The sequence below is a fragment of the Syngnathus floridae genome, chromosome 20, assembly GCF_059516105.1.
Source record: "Syngnathus floridae isolate MCC-2025c chromosome 20, RoL_Sflo_1.0, whole genome shotgun sequence".
NCBI lineage: Eukaryota > Metazoa > Chordata > Actinopteri > Syngnathiformes > Syngnathidae > Syngnathus > Syngnathus floridae.
Window position 1 is genome coordinate 1,303,622 of NC_142432.1, and position 13,276 is coordinate 1,316,897.

At 39.9% G+C, this 13,276-nt stretch overlaps 3 protein-coding genes across 8 annotated transcripts in view; 2 read left to right on the plus strand and 1 right to left on the minus strand.

The window, feature by feature from the left end:
• Positions 1 to 297, plus strand: part of tmem14ca (transmembrane protein 14Ca) — an 87,864-nt gene extending 87,567 nt beyond the window's left edge. For both annotated transcript variants that reach the window (XM_088364215.1, XM_088364216.1), the window contains exon 5: positions 37 to 297. In XM_088364215.1, coding sequence (XP_088220341.1) covers positions 37 to 94 — 58 coding nt within the window. In that variant the 3' untranslated portion in view covers positions 95 to 297. The remainder of the gene's footprint in view (positions 1 to 36) is intronic.
• plcxd2 (phosphatidylinositol-specific phospholipase C, X domain containing 2) overlaps positions 1 to 13,258 on the plus strand; it is a 100,807-nt gene extending 87,549 nt beyond the window's left edge. Inside the window, exons 2-11 of the mRNA XM_088364214.1 lie at positions 917 to 968; positions 3,007 to 3,127; positions 6,251 to 7,586; positions 7,802 to 7,938; positions 8,014 to 8,133; positions 8,247 to 8,300; positions 8,387 to 8,542; positions 8,811 to 8,921; positions 9,404 to 9,534; positions 10,025 to 13,258. Coding sequence (XP_088220340.1) covers positions 7,484 to 7,586; positions 7,802 to 7,938; positions 8,014 to 8,133; positions 8,247 to 8,300; positions 8,387 to 8,542; positions 8,811 to 8,921; positions 9,404 to 9,534; positions 10,025 to 10,184 — 972 coding nt within the window. The 5' untranslated portion in view covers positions 917 to 968; positions 3,007 to 3,127; positions 6,251 to 7,483 and the 3' untranslated portion in view covers positions 10,185 to 13,258. The remainder of the gene's footprint in view (positions 1 to 916; positions 969 to 3,006; positions 3,128 to 6,250; positions 7,587 to 7,801; positions 7,939 to 8,013; positions 8,134 to 8,246; positions 8,301 to 8,386; positions 8,543 to 8,810; positions 8,922 to 9,403; positions 9,535 to 10,024) is intronic.
• On the minus strand, positions 289 to 7,221 carry mak (male germ cell-associated kinase). Of its 5 annotated transcripts, none has more exons than XM_088364204.1 (15): positions 7,166 to 7,221; positions 5,364 to 5,645; positions 4,597 to 4,651; positions 4,389 to 4,510; positions 3,542 to 3,624; positions 3,235 to 3,367; positions 2,996 to 3,167; positions 2,722 to 2,889; positions 2,409 to 2,648; positions 2,115 to 2,323; positions 1,895 to 2,034; positions 1,682 to 1,828; positions 1,086 to 1,205; positions 845 to 934; positions 289 to 690 (listed from the first exon to the last, which is right to left on the minus strand). In XM_088364204.1, exons 2-15 carry the CDS (start codon positions 5,465 to 5,467, stop codon positions 533 to 535), a joined length of 1,941 nt encoding a protein of 646 aa, XP_088220330.1. In that variant the 5' UTR covers positions 5,468 to 5,645; positions 7,166 to 7,221; the 3' UTR covers positions 289 to 532. The 5 variants fall into 5 exon arrangements, with proteins under 5 accessions (XP_088220330.1, XP_088220328.1, XP_088220333.1 ...); XM_088364202.1 differs by lacking the exon at positions 7,166 to 7,221 and adding an exon at positions 6,691 to 6,872; XM_088364207.1 differs by lacking the exons at positions 845 to 934; positions 3,542 to 3,624; positions 7,166 to 7,221 and adding exons at positions 4,018 to 4,097; positions 6,691 to 6,876.
• Positions 13,259 to 13,276: the final 18 nt, after the last annotated feature.

Sequence of the window (13,276 nt, forward strand, 5' to 3'; positions counted from 1 at the left end):
TCAAAGTGACCTGATTTTATTTCTTTGCGTTCCAAGTCTTCTGATGGTGGGGAAACTCAGCATGGCGCTTCTAAACAAACCTCAGCAGTCCTGATGAGGAGAACCATCACTTACGCAGAAAAATGAAGCATTAGCCTTAATTAGTATTATTTTCTGCAAAAATATTGTATGCATCCTATAGACATAAAATATTAATTCAGGTCAATGCTTCATTTCTTGGAGTATGAATTATATTGTATGCTAAACTCATTTTGTATTAAAAAAAAAAGATTGAAATAAAGCATCAAATTCCATTTAGATGTTAGTGATTTTCTTTTTTATATAATCACTAGTTTCTTTATTTGTTTGTATAAAACATATACAAAACAATTAACAAACATGACATAAATTGATGGCTACATATTATCTGACATTACAGTACAGACTTGTACCAGCGAGTTACAAAGGTGATTGAAAAGGGAGGCAACATCATTGCAGTAGAAACAATACTTGATATTACTCAACCGGTAGTGAAATCACCTCTTTCACCCTGCTACCGATTTCCACCATATTTGGAAGTCCAGTCGACTCTACCGTGGACCGGCTGGACAGCGGGAACTCTGGACATGAGATTCCCAGTTTTCCCCAGAACTGAGTAGCTGCTACCTTTTAGCTGAGTTCTTTCTGTCCTCCTCTTCCAACCGTTGTAATCTGGAAGAAAATAGTGTTTTAGACATGGAGTCAAATAATTGTTAGATACATTTAGCTCAAATGAAATCCTACTCAGGTGAGTCCTGTCTATTTCCGCTAAACTATACATCTAGGTCCAAGTGAATCACAGCCGCTGTTTAGAAAATCACAATACCTTCGTTAGTTTCACTCAAAGATGAGATGGATTTTGTTTTTGAACATTTTGTTTTGTCTTTTTTACTTTCAGGAGAAGAGGAAGAATTGACTGAAAGAAAGAGAAATGAGAAGAAAGACCTCAAGTGAGTTCAAATCTGCATGCACATGCTCAGAAAGAAAAATTTGGAAATGAGATGAAAGAGGGAGGTTTCAGTCAAGCTTTAGTTTGTTGGACAGAAATACCCAAGAGGATTGTTTACCCGTGTGATGGCCGGCTAAAGGAGCGAGCTGGATCCTCTGTCCCACGGAGCCAACCTCTTTCTTTTGTAATGAAGGGATATAGCCGGCCGATAAGTTATACTTGGTGCTCACAAAATTACCTGAAAAGGAAGGAAGTAAAAACAATGAGCTGTCCATTACACTAACCGGAGAAACAGAGTCAAAAAACTCCTTAGAAGGTTATCAGTCTAAATCTTAGGTGTCAAACTCAAGGCCCGGGGGACAGATATGGCCCGTCACATCATTTTATGTGGCCCTCCAAGACAAATTGTGCATGGACTTCATGTCAATACTTAAAATTACAAATTGTCTTCACTTTTAAAAAAAATAGAGACATTCCTAACAATTTTTATGACCAATTAATTTGATACTATTATGAAGATACTTGTGGTTGATTTTCAATGGTCTATTTATTGGGCCTCATTTAGTTCTCCAGTGTAAGTGTGTCTTTAAACTCGTAACGCCTGTTACACCCAACCATAATGTATTAACAGAACCGATCTAAATAAAAATTAACTTGGATCTGAAAACCAAGGAGCTTTAGACAGCACACATCTACAACCAGATGACTCCTCACCTGGATTGGCTCTGTTGACGGGTAATCCTGCTCCAATGGGAACAATTGTCTTGTTTACAGTGTTTGAAGAGTTCTCCCACAAGTCCCTTAACGTCATACCGCTCAGCGCCTTTTCTCCTGACATTGCCTGTGTCTTACCGATCAAACCTTGAAAAACAAACATCTGCCACGTTAGGCTGTTGCACGATTCACAGTGAAGCAGTGACGTCTTACCAGGCAGGTATCTGGACTGGCTGAGGTAATGCTGGCGCGCCGCAGATCCTGGCACATTGGGGTCCACTGGACCCACCTTAATATTGTTAGGTAGTTTTGTAATAGTGCTGAAGGAATACAGAGGTTTGTCTTCTCTGGCTCTGTATGATTAAAAAAAGGAAATTGCATTTGTAAATATCTCTAGAGCTGGACAATTTATGTCTTAAGTTTCACCACATACTGTGGCCCAAGTTTGTTTGAGTTCCTCTCCTCCTCTGAATTTCCCAAACTGGGTTTTTTTGAGTGAGAAGCAGCCATGTCTGATTGATCAAGATCATCCAAGCTGTCTGATGTCCTCACGACCGTCTGGCCCCAGCGGCGCCTTCCGTTCTTCACCACGCCCTGTCCACCTGGATCAATTTTGTTTTCATTGCCCAGCGATGCTGCTTCCTGGGGGCAGCCGGTCATAGTCAAGTATCACGCTCGGGATGAATGCATTTGTCAGAGATTAGAATTCAAGTTCAAAGGGACTCACGACATGGTTGATGCCACCGGGTTTATTTGAAGCTTGAGGCAGGGTGATTTGCTGCAGAGGCTGTTGGGTGCGTTGGGGTGATGATTCAGAGGCCTTGTTCTCCGAGGACTGTTTGGGCTCCACCCGAGAATCGGAGACCTGCTTCTGGATAGTTTGTCGGGCTTGGACCTTCTTGGCTTCTTGGCTGTGAGGACGGGGTCCCAAGACTTGTCCGACCTGGAAGTATGGGTAACGCAGGGCCTAGCCAGAAACCACACAGATCATCAATACAGTTATGTAATATTTACAAGAAGCAGTGGTTTGGGATGCTTACCTGTACAGCGGTGGGTCGTTTTTTGGGATCCCATTGAAGCAGGTCTTTCATCAGATTAATGGCCTCTCTGCTGGCATTGGGAATAAGCGTCTTCAAGGGGGTCGGCACACATTGAGGGAAGCGGAAGTTCATAGCTGAAGCCAGGTGGTAGCCCTCTGGCCACTCCAGCTAACAAAAATAATACAATTTCATCTGTCTTTTTCATTCACACTACCCATGATTCAATGTATGATGAAGTATTTTTGTTTGATTAAATCGTGCATATTTGTCTCACCTTCTTGACAGTACCTAGGACTTGGCAGATCTTGAAAATCTCATCCACTTCACTGTTCCCGGGGAAAAGAGGCCTGAGTGTGTAGAGTTCTGCCATGATGCATCCCACAGCCCACAAGTCGATAGGAGAACTGTAAGTAGATGACCTGAGCAGAACCTCTGGTGCTCGGTACCTAGGCAGAAAAAACAAGCTCAGTTAAATACAAGAGACAATGTTTGACTACAAATATGAGCTCTCACCATCTTGTGGACACATAGTCCGTATAGGGAGGCTTTGATCGGATCTCCCGAGCCAGGCCAAAATCTGCTATTTTGACCAGTTCTGGTCCCATGCACAAGAGATTTTCTGGCTTCATGTCTCGATGGAAGAAACCTGAAATCAATATTTTACATTCTGTAATGGTAGTTGAGATATGCAGATACTACATGAGCAAAGATACCTGGACGAAAAGTCAAATGTAAAATATGTATTTTTTAATTCTAACAAATGCAACTCAACTACTCCTACTGACAGAACAGAAAGTGGCGACAGAGTAAGGCTACTTACCATGCTTATGCACAAAAGCCAAACCAGCTAATATTTGGAACATGATGTTCCTAAGTTCATTCTCTGAGAACATCTTATTCTCTCTAACATCAGGCCAAAGACAGGAAAAGCAAGACAAACAAAACAAAAAGACCAAAGTCAAGAAAGGGACATGCAAACTAGATGTGTGGAAACATGAGCATGAATGTACCATTTGTACAGTTGTATTTTTTGTTATTGCCGCAAGACTGTGAAAAAGAATCCACCAACTAGTTTAATAGAAATAGGCAAGAGATGTAAATCCAAACGGCGATGGTGACCTCTTAAACTACAAGATTCCACCCAGTCATCAACCATTTTACCCAGTCAAAAGTCCATTGGGACTTTAACTTTAACTTTATATTTCGGGATTTATCATTCCCCAATGATACAGCATTCAAATCTTAGAGGGAATCTTATAGTGTGAGGCCACTCATTTGGTACTGCAAAACACCTACCATGTTTGTGAATAAATGATAGACCTTGTAATATCTGAAAGCTTATGTTTCTTATCACTGATTCGGGGAATAATTTCCTTCTGTAAACAGAACATTAAAAGAATCCCCATAAGTCAGGCTCGTGTCAAACGTCACATGGAACATTTTATTTTGGAATCTTACAAGTCAAATGTGATCATGTTCATGTGCAACTTCAAATATTTTAGAAAGATAAATGGTAATAAAAATTGGAGAAAAGGCAATTCCTAATTTTAGTATTGACAAATTATTTGTCTTTGCAGGCCACATAAAATGATGTGGTGGGCCGTAGCTGGCCCCGGGCCTTGTGTTTGACACCTATGTTCTCCTCGCATCGTAATATTTTTCCTTACCTGTCCTTCATAAGCTGGTAGAGATTCTCCTTCATGTATTCAAATACAAAGTACAGGTGATCGTTCTCTCTGATAACTTCCTTCAACTTGACAACATTTGCATGGTTCAGCTTCTTCAGTGACTTGCAAATAGAAAGCAGTAATGTTATCTCATGACCATATAGCCAGGTTACAGTCAGTACTAGTGGTAATTAAAAACCGTTCTTACCTTGACCTCTCGTAGGTTTATACATTCCTCCCATGAATAAAACTTCCTCTTCATTCTGTGAAAAAGAGTTAAATATCCATATTGATTTGTATTACGCAGTCAATACTATGCTTAGAACAAATTGTTTTTGGTTTGTAAGGTTCGCCAGTGCGATATAAGATAAGATGTTTTGTGAATATTTGAGTTCTTTAAGCTGAACAAGGTAGACGAAATATTAAACACACATTAAATCACATGGTTTGATAGTGCTATTCAAAATTTAGGTAGAATTCCTGCATAGCTGAGTATCATTATTTGTATGATAACAATACCCAAGATATCAAATGCTAAGCTTCAATGTAAAGTAGAGGTTGTGTTTCACAATGCTATTTATACTAAAAGTCCCTAGCTCCCGTTAACACGGCACTCAAGAGAATATCATAATCTCCTTATAGATTTGCTGCCTGCCATTTTCGGGCTTCCCTTTCCACCATGTCAGCAAAGTGACACACCCTCCTCCCCTCTACTTTCACTCCCTTTCACCACCATGCATGTATTGTCTTACATAGTAACCAAACAATCAAGCTGCAGACACATGCTTGGGTTGCTGATGTATTATTGAAGCCTGCTGAAACAAAGACATACAAGCATTTTGGTTACCCCTGCTGATAGGCTAAAATAACATTAGGCCAAGAATCAAAAGTACCATTTGTTTCAAAACATGTATTTCCCAACCAACTGGTGACATCATTTTCATTTCATACATCTGAGCTAAAAATCATCCTTACCTTTTAATAGCAACAAGTTCTCCAGATTCGTTGCTTCTTCCCATCAGCACGCTGCCGTAAGTTCCGTCACCCAACTGCTTCAAGGTGGTGTAACGGTTCATCATGTCTCACAATGGTTCAATCAGCTTTTCAAAAATTATTTTTTAAATATCTCCCTTATTCTTCCTGGAAAGGTTGTCTGTACTTTCCCAAGGAAGTGGTTTGAATGAGGCGAATGATTCAAAACTCATCTTGGAGGGTTGGGGTGTCACCACTCGTCGTTAGCAGTCAGCCATGGCAAGCCTACACACATTGATCAGAAATACATTTAAGATCATCTACTAAAAAATAATTCCCACAATTTGATTTGTTTTTGGTAGGAAAATAGCTTCCTGTTTTCTTGGTCCCAGTGACAATGGTGTCACACTAGGACACGCACACCTTAAGTGGATGACGTAGCGAGCTCTCAGCAGATTAGGCCAACAGGGATGGAGATAAGATGTTATATCACCGCCTGTCTAGCGCTAAACTGCTACTATAATACGCATGAGCTTTATTACAGGAGAACAAATTTAGAATGTAAGTCAACTCTGGTCTGGTCAATGCAAGTTAGAATTGAGCTAAGCAATCAGGTGCAAAATTTATAGAATGAACCCAATAAAAGGAGGTCAATTATAGTTTGTATTTTTTTTTTAAATACAAACATTTACTGGAACACATTTGTCATGATACTGACTCTATTCTCTCGGAATTACAACTATCCCCACTACCATTACCACTTTTTTAATGTGGGATTGTGACAATAAATTACAGCTTTGATAACATTTGATTGATTTAATTCAAAAAGTGGACCAAAAATAGATTTTGTTCTATTTCATTACTATTCTATTTTTTTTAAAAAAATCAAGATTAAGAAGACTGTGACTATTCAGGAAGTACAGCAGGAGGACAGATGGCCAGCCAGCACTCCACTTCACCCTCACATATGGCACCTGTTGTTAGCAGGATTTAAGAGAATTAAAATGTATCTATGTCCCATGACAGTAGGTGGCTCATCAAGGTCAATTGTTCGGCAAAACGCACATGAAAAGGCATCTATGGCCAATTCTGCATTAAAAAACAAACAAACAAAAAAACGATTGCTCTGCTCTATTACAACAGGTTGCAGATGGAGCAAATACTTTTACCCAAAGTCCGATTCTGTTCCTAAACTGATATTAAAAATCTATCACCGTTTAGCAGAGGCTGATAAAAATAAAAATAAATTGTGGTTGGCATGTTAGCTTTTGCCAGCTCTTCCACTCATCCAACAAGTCCAGCCTTCCACAAAGAAATGCTCTAAACTCACCTTTTTTATGGAAGCGTCTCCTTGTTTTCTGCTTGTTGGTGATAGCGACCCTTTCTTTCCGTAGAATTCGCGCAGCGTCTTGCTTTTGCTATAAGACCTTTGTGCGAGCGTGTGAGCATGCGCGCGTGTTTTTTGTGCGTGCGTCTGTATGCGAGGGCGCTCTCCATGGTAACGAAAACACACTACTTCCGACATAACAACGCAATGCATCGTGGGACTTGTTGTCTTTAACAAATTAGTGCCATGACGTAAAAATACCTGACGCAATTCTATTTTAATTGTAAAAATATAAATATTTGATTGTATCCTCATGTGTATATGAATATGCTTGAAAGAAAGAAAGAAAGAAAGAAAGAAAGAAAGAAAGAAAGAAAGAAAGAAAGAAAGAAAGAAAGAAAGAAAGAAAGAAAGAAAGAAAGAAAGAAAGAAAGAAAGAAAGAAAGAAAGAAAGAAAGAAAATGAAAAAGACAATTACCATGCACATGAGTTGTCCTGCCTCAGGGTGGTCTTTACGTCCTGGGATAAGAGACAGCTGGGTGTCAGGGGATAATGAGTGGAATGTCCTCCTAAGAGGATTACTTAAGGTCGTTAACGTGCAACACCACTACCGACGAAACCAGAACTTGTTCCAGTGACCAGTCAGCAGAAAGGCAATCATGGTGCAAGCACATTTAGCATTGCAAGATGATGTCTAGTGGATCCAAACTACTGATGGCTGGAGGGGACACGTTCCACATTTGGCACCTGCATTGCAGAGCGATTTCCTGAAGGACCGTTTTTGGACAACGCAGGCATGAAGACTCGACCTGCTGGGATCGGGAACGCCAATGCCGACTGGATGGGCTCGCTGCCCCCCAAACTAATTGTCATGCCACTCAAACACCTTGCAGTTCCAGGTGAGCCAGCCCCCTCTAAGTAGCTGGAATGACCTAGTTGTTTAAAACATGCAAAAGCCACGTGGACACGAGAGCCCAAATTCAAATCCATGACACAAACCAGATAGCAATTTATTTTTGGACTAATCAGCAAATAACTAACCTTTTTCATTGACTCCAAGGAATCAGGCTCTCATCTTTTCATCAATTTTGGCTCTTCTTTTTTCCCCCTCCAGGGTCTCATGACTCATTCACCTATTGGGTGGATGTTCGTGCTCCAGTAGGTCCTGATCAAAAGGTCTATGTCAAGTACCTGGCTACCATGTTTAGCGTTTTAGCCAAAAAGGTGATGGTGAAGTGGTCCATGACACAGGTACGGAATCTAAATTTCACCTTGGATTCTCTGTAACGGCGGAGGCTCACTCTATGCTCTGGTATATTTCCGCAGAATCTGTCATTTAAGGAACAACTGGATGCAGGTATTCGCTACTTTGATCTCAGGGTCTCTTCAAAACCAGGCCAACCGGGGCTTGACATTTTCTTCATCCACGGTCTCTTTGGACACAAGGTGGGCTAAGGAGACATTTGACGTAGCACACCCAGTTGCATATGTGCCTTCTTTGCATCTGACAATAGTTTCTCCAAGATTTTGAGTATGAAATGTTCTCCCTGTTTTAAAAGGTGATTGATGGTCTGATAGAAATCAACTCCTTCTTGTGCAGGCACAGGAAAGAGGTAAGTTTTTATTTTTGCATTTATCACCAGCTTCAAAAATGTGGTGAATGGTGCTTAGCACTTCAAGGAATTGATGTTTGACACAGGTCATCTTCTTGGACTTCAACCACTACTATGCCATGGGGTCCGCCCACCATGAATACCTCATCAAAATGCTTCAGGAAGTGTTTGGAAGTAAGCTTTGTAAGAACTGTGACGTGGAGACCATCACTCTGGACTACCTCTGGAAAAACAAATATCAGGTCAGGTCCTCATTACATCAGTATTTATATGGAGTGAAGGCAAGGGAGCAAAGCAAAAGAAGAAAAGAGCATTGTACAATAATCGGCAGCAGGGGGCAGTATTGTTAGATTTTATTTATTCAAATTATATACAATCTGGTGTAGTCCTTGATTTCTATAAAAGAGCACCAACTTTGTGTAAGTGCTAACTTCCTTTTTTTTTTTATCACTCAGTAGTTTCATTTTTTCCATCTTATTATCATTTAAAGACAGTAATTGACTCTTGCAGGTGATTGTTTTCTACCATCATCCATCAGCTCAGGGCGTCCCTGTCTTGTGGCCTGGTGACAAGATCCCCGCACCATGGGCAAACACAACTAATCCAAGCAAGCTCATCCAGGTGAGTGTCTCATTATTTGTAAAGTCGTGAATTTTGTTCATACAAAATTTTATGTTGTTTACTTTTCCCCATTATGAATCAACATAAATGAAGGAAAATGCTCACAAAAACACACCCTAAAAAACTGCTAGATCAACAATAGCGGAAATGTTTGGCATTCCAGTTTACTGTTTTCGTTACAAAATCTCCATTTCTGGGACAATCCATGAATCTAGAATGACTTGGATTAATTTCTCCTTGGCTAAAGATTGCCATGTCTCTCATTTCAGTTCAAATTGATCTTATTTATATATGGCTCAGTTGTCTCAGGGAACATCAGCCACATTCCTAACTTATTAAAAGGCCAATTGAAGCGAGCACTGAGTGACAGGCAAGGCAAAACTCCTTTTTGGGAAGAAATTGTTAGCATACTAGAGACTTGATGTGGGGCTGCCGCCTTCTTCTTGATCTGAATTTGCTTCTATTTCTATTTTTCTGCTTAGTTCCTGGAAAGCACACTGAAGCAAAGAGCCAAGCAGGGCTCGTTCCACGTGTCCCAGGCCATCCTCACACCTCGGGTCAACACTGTGGCCAAGGGTCTGGTTTGGGGGCTACGGAATTACTTGGTGGAAAAGTAAGCACTTTTTTTTTTTTTCCTGACTGAGAAGTTTCCTTGACTGAATTAATGTCACTAATGTGCATAGTTACTCACTAATGCTTAAAAGAGACGTATCATGGAAAATCCACTTTTTTGTTTTACATTCATTTATATTCATCAGTCAATGGAGATACTGATGCAAATCAGTTGGAGCACAAATCCTTCTTGTATTCACATTTTCAAGGAAAAAGTCAGTCATGTTGAGGGACCGAACCCCCCTGAACGGATGCTTGAGTAAGACAAGAGTTCTAATTTGGCACCTCTGAGGAAACAAGATTGTTTATCGCATTTAGACAAACACACTGACTTCCTGGTTTTGTTCTGCCAGCCAAATATTTGAGAGAAAAGGGCGTCTGACATGCAGCAGTCCCGGTTGTGAAGGGAGTGGATGTTTTCAACAGGTTTCATTCATCCACACCATGAAACCAACCTTATCTGATCTAATCCCTTTTTTTCTTTGAACCAGGAACCTTCCGACCATCATGTCCTGGGTGGAGGTCCAGAGACCAGGGTCGGACGGGGTCAACATCATTACCTCTGACTTTGTGGAACTCACTGACTTTGCCAACGTTGTCATCAGACTCAACAACTTGCTGTTGTCTGAAAAAGAACAGAAAGTGAGATGACAACAACTGGACAAAGGTGTGCCGCTTTATACCGCTTGCTTGCTTGCTATTGTTCATTCATTGTGGCTGTTGTTATTGTTCTTGGAACAGCATGTTCCCCGGTTTAGAGACGAATGAGGTGTCAGTTATCATCACAAAATCTATCCACCTGGCAAAAAAAGGCCCGCCCCTTAACCGTCTTGTTTTGTATAGATTGTGCAGGTGTGCCAAATGTTGAGGCCTGTGTTTGTATTAAGGATCGGCATAATAATAGATGAATTAATTGCAGAAAATTCAATATGTGGAGCTGATTTTCGCTTACTGACCACTTGAAACAAAATTATCCCTTTCTGTTATACTTCCCAATTTGTAAAATTAATAATTTATTAGCAGAAATAAGTCCAATGTCCGTTTCCTTGCATGCTTTAGAAGTAGTCTGGATCGTCATTTTTTTTTTTACTGCCTGCTTGTGCGCTAAAGTTAGCGTTTTTAACCATGAAACTAAAAGAGGCATTGTGGCTCTTCTACGCTTAAACAAGAAATGTATACAGTTAAACCTTGAGGGAGGAAATGTAGGGTTAAGGTTCACACAATGCATATAAATCACCTGCAATGTATACATGGACTGTATTTTTGTTAGTGTTATACAACAAGGTTAAATATTTGAATTTACACTAATGCCTGGCTTATGACGATAATAGATAGAGTCTGAACGTGTGTATTTATACAAGTGTGTTGTTGGCTCACCTATGACAAATAGTGGCAGTGTCTTCATTCCTGTGGTCTGAGCAGGGAAAAACACAGGAAAGGGATTCGAGGAATTCTGATAGGAAGGAAGAAGTAAATGGAAGAAATAAAAGATTTGCCTTGAGGGGCAATTCCCAACAGCTGTTTTCCCCCTCAGTGGAAAGAACAGAAAGTTCCCGAGCACTTTCATATCAGCGCTGCCCGTCACCTCCTATGGCCGAACCATGAATGCAGTCATTAAAAGTCACCGGCAAAAGCATTTTAATTGTGGAGTAATTACGCATTCCACGGCAGGCAAGTGGGAGTGGAAAAGGAGCAGCTCGGATTGATGATGAGCATTCCACTCTTGTTTACATTGGTCCTTGCTCACTCTCTTTTTCTTCCTTCCTAGTATCTTCTTATATTTTGACAAAAGCATCAGCTCCCAGTTGCTTCATCAAAATTTAAAATAACTGTATGTTCAATGTGGCAGCTGCTTGGAAAAATAAATTGTTTGATATTTGGGCTATTTCTGATTCTGTGGTTATCAGCACAATTTCAGAAAACTAAAGTCAACAACCATGAAATGAAATTATATCACCATTACTTTTCAGAGACCCCCAAAACGCCATGTTTGTTTGTCTGATGGATGGACGGATTTAACCAGTAAGCACAATTAGACACTAATCCTTCAAACAATGATTTATGTCTTGTTTTAACACTAGTTTGACTTCTAACGTGGCACTGATGCTGAACTGACATTTTTGCATTTCATCGAGAATAATGTCACCCATGTGGCGTAAACTCGTTGTGGGTGTTACAATAATAAAAATTAAAAAAAAGACACACCACACACTTGGAAGGATGTCTGCTGTGTCAAGCCACCACGTTTAACATCACTTTGCAAGCAAAAGGGTGAGTAAATAAACTGCACAAACCGCTCATACCTTCATGGTGCCAACTGATGTCACATCTATGACACACACATTTGTTCCCATGGTTGCTGTGGTATTTCAACAGCTGGGAAAACAAACAAGACTGTACCTAATAAAGATTTGGTCTAAATAGTATTGACGTTACATCATAATATTTTTAGCCAAGACATTATAATCATTTTAAAACTACTGTGGATAGAAGAGTACTCAGATTACAGAATTAATCGGGCATCCCACTGAGAGGAAACATTTTTCAAAGGGTTTGGATTTTATTTTAAGACATATGGACATAAAAATGCGGTTGAAGAAAATGGTCTAAAACTGGATTGGTTTTCAATCACGGGTTGGGACTGCTTCCCAAGAAAAAAAAAAAAATCACCACAGAGCCTCCCGAGGTCACATGAAAATTGAAATGCTGTCCAACGTTACCATGTGTGTTTTTGTGGGTGATGTCAGCTCATTATGGAAACACTTGAAATTCAATTAAGATGAACTGCAAGAAAGACGGCTCTTTGCATTTTTCTCCTCTTTTTTTTTTGCTTGATCTAAGATTTTTGCTTTTACCATTACACTTTCTCGTGATTATCTGGTTATTTAATTTCACGGACAGGACAGAAAGGAACAAAGAAGATTGAGGAAGGTTGTACAGTAGTAGTGGTTATGATAAAATGCATGTTATGTCCCCAAAATTGTATGTTCCTAAATGACCTTGATATTATCTATTGTAGGGGATGCATTCCAAGAGTACCAAGAGATGTTTAAGGTTTTGTTTTGGGGTTTGTGGGAGTACATTTTTTCAGACTAGGCTTATCATTTTGGACCCACAATAACACTTATCTCATTTTGCAGCCTAAAGCCACTCCTGCGTGACTTGTGAATATTGTCGTCGTCCCAAATGCCTCGTGTTGTTGTCTAAGTCATCCTTTAAACGTGTGCCAAATAAAACAGTGAAGCTCAAATGTAGAACGAGATGAATGAAGTCTAGACATGACAAGACATGCTTGAGATTTTTCAGATGGCGTTCATAGCTTGAGCAAAGACGCTAGCTATGGCTAGTTTAACTGGAGCTCTTCACTGACAGCTCTGTTATTTCCTCGTTGACCTATCCAAATATTATGCTTGTGGCTGCTTGAACCACTTTTCTGTTTGTATTGTAAGACATGCCAAATCTCAGTGTGCATTTTATAACCTTTTTAGAAAACGTAAATGGGAATTTGGGAAATAATGCCAAAAAGACTGCTTGTTTTTTTTATTTATTTATGTATTTATTTTCTTTGGCACGTTAGCATATTCAATTCCTATCCGTAATTGACTTTGTATGTGAGCAGTGTTGCCAACAATTGCCTGCGACATGATACGTGTCGTTTTTTTGTTGCCATTGAATCGATCCAAACCAAACCTGTAATGTAACATTTTAGCCATACAATCCTGCATTTTTCTTGTAATATGACT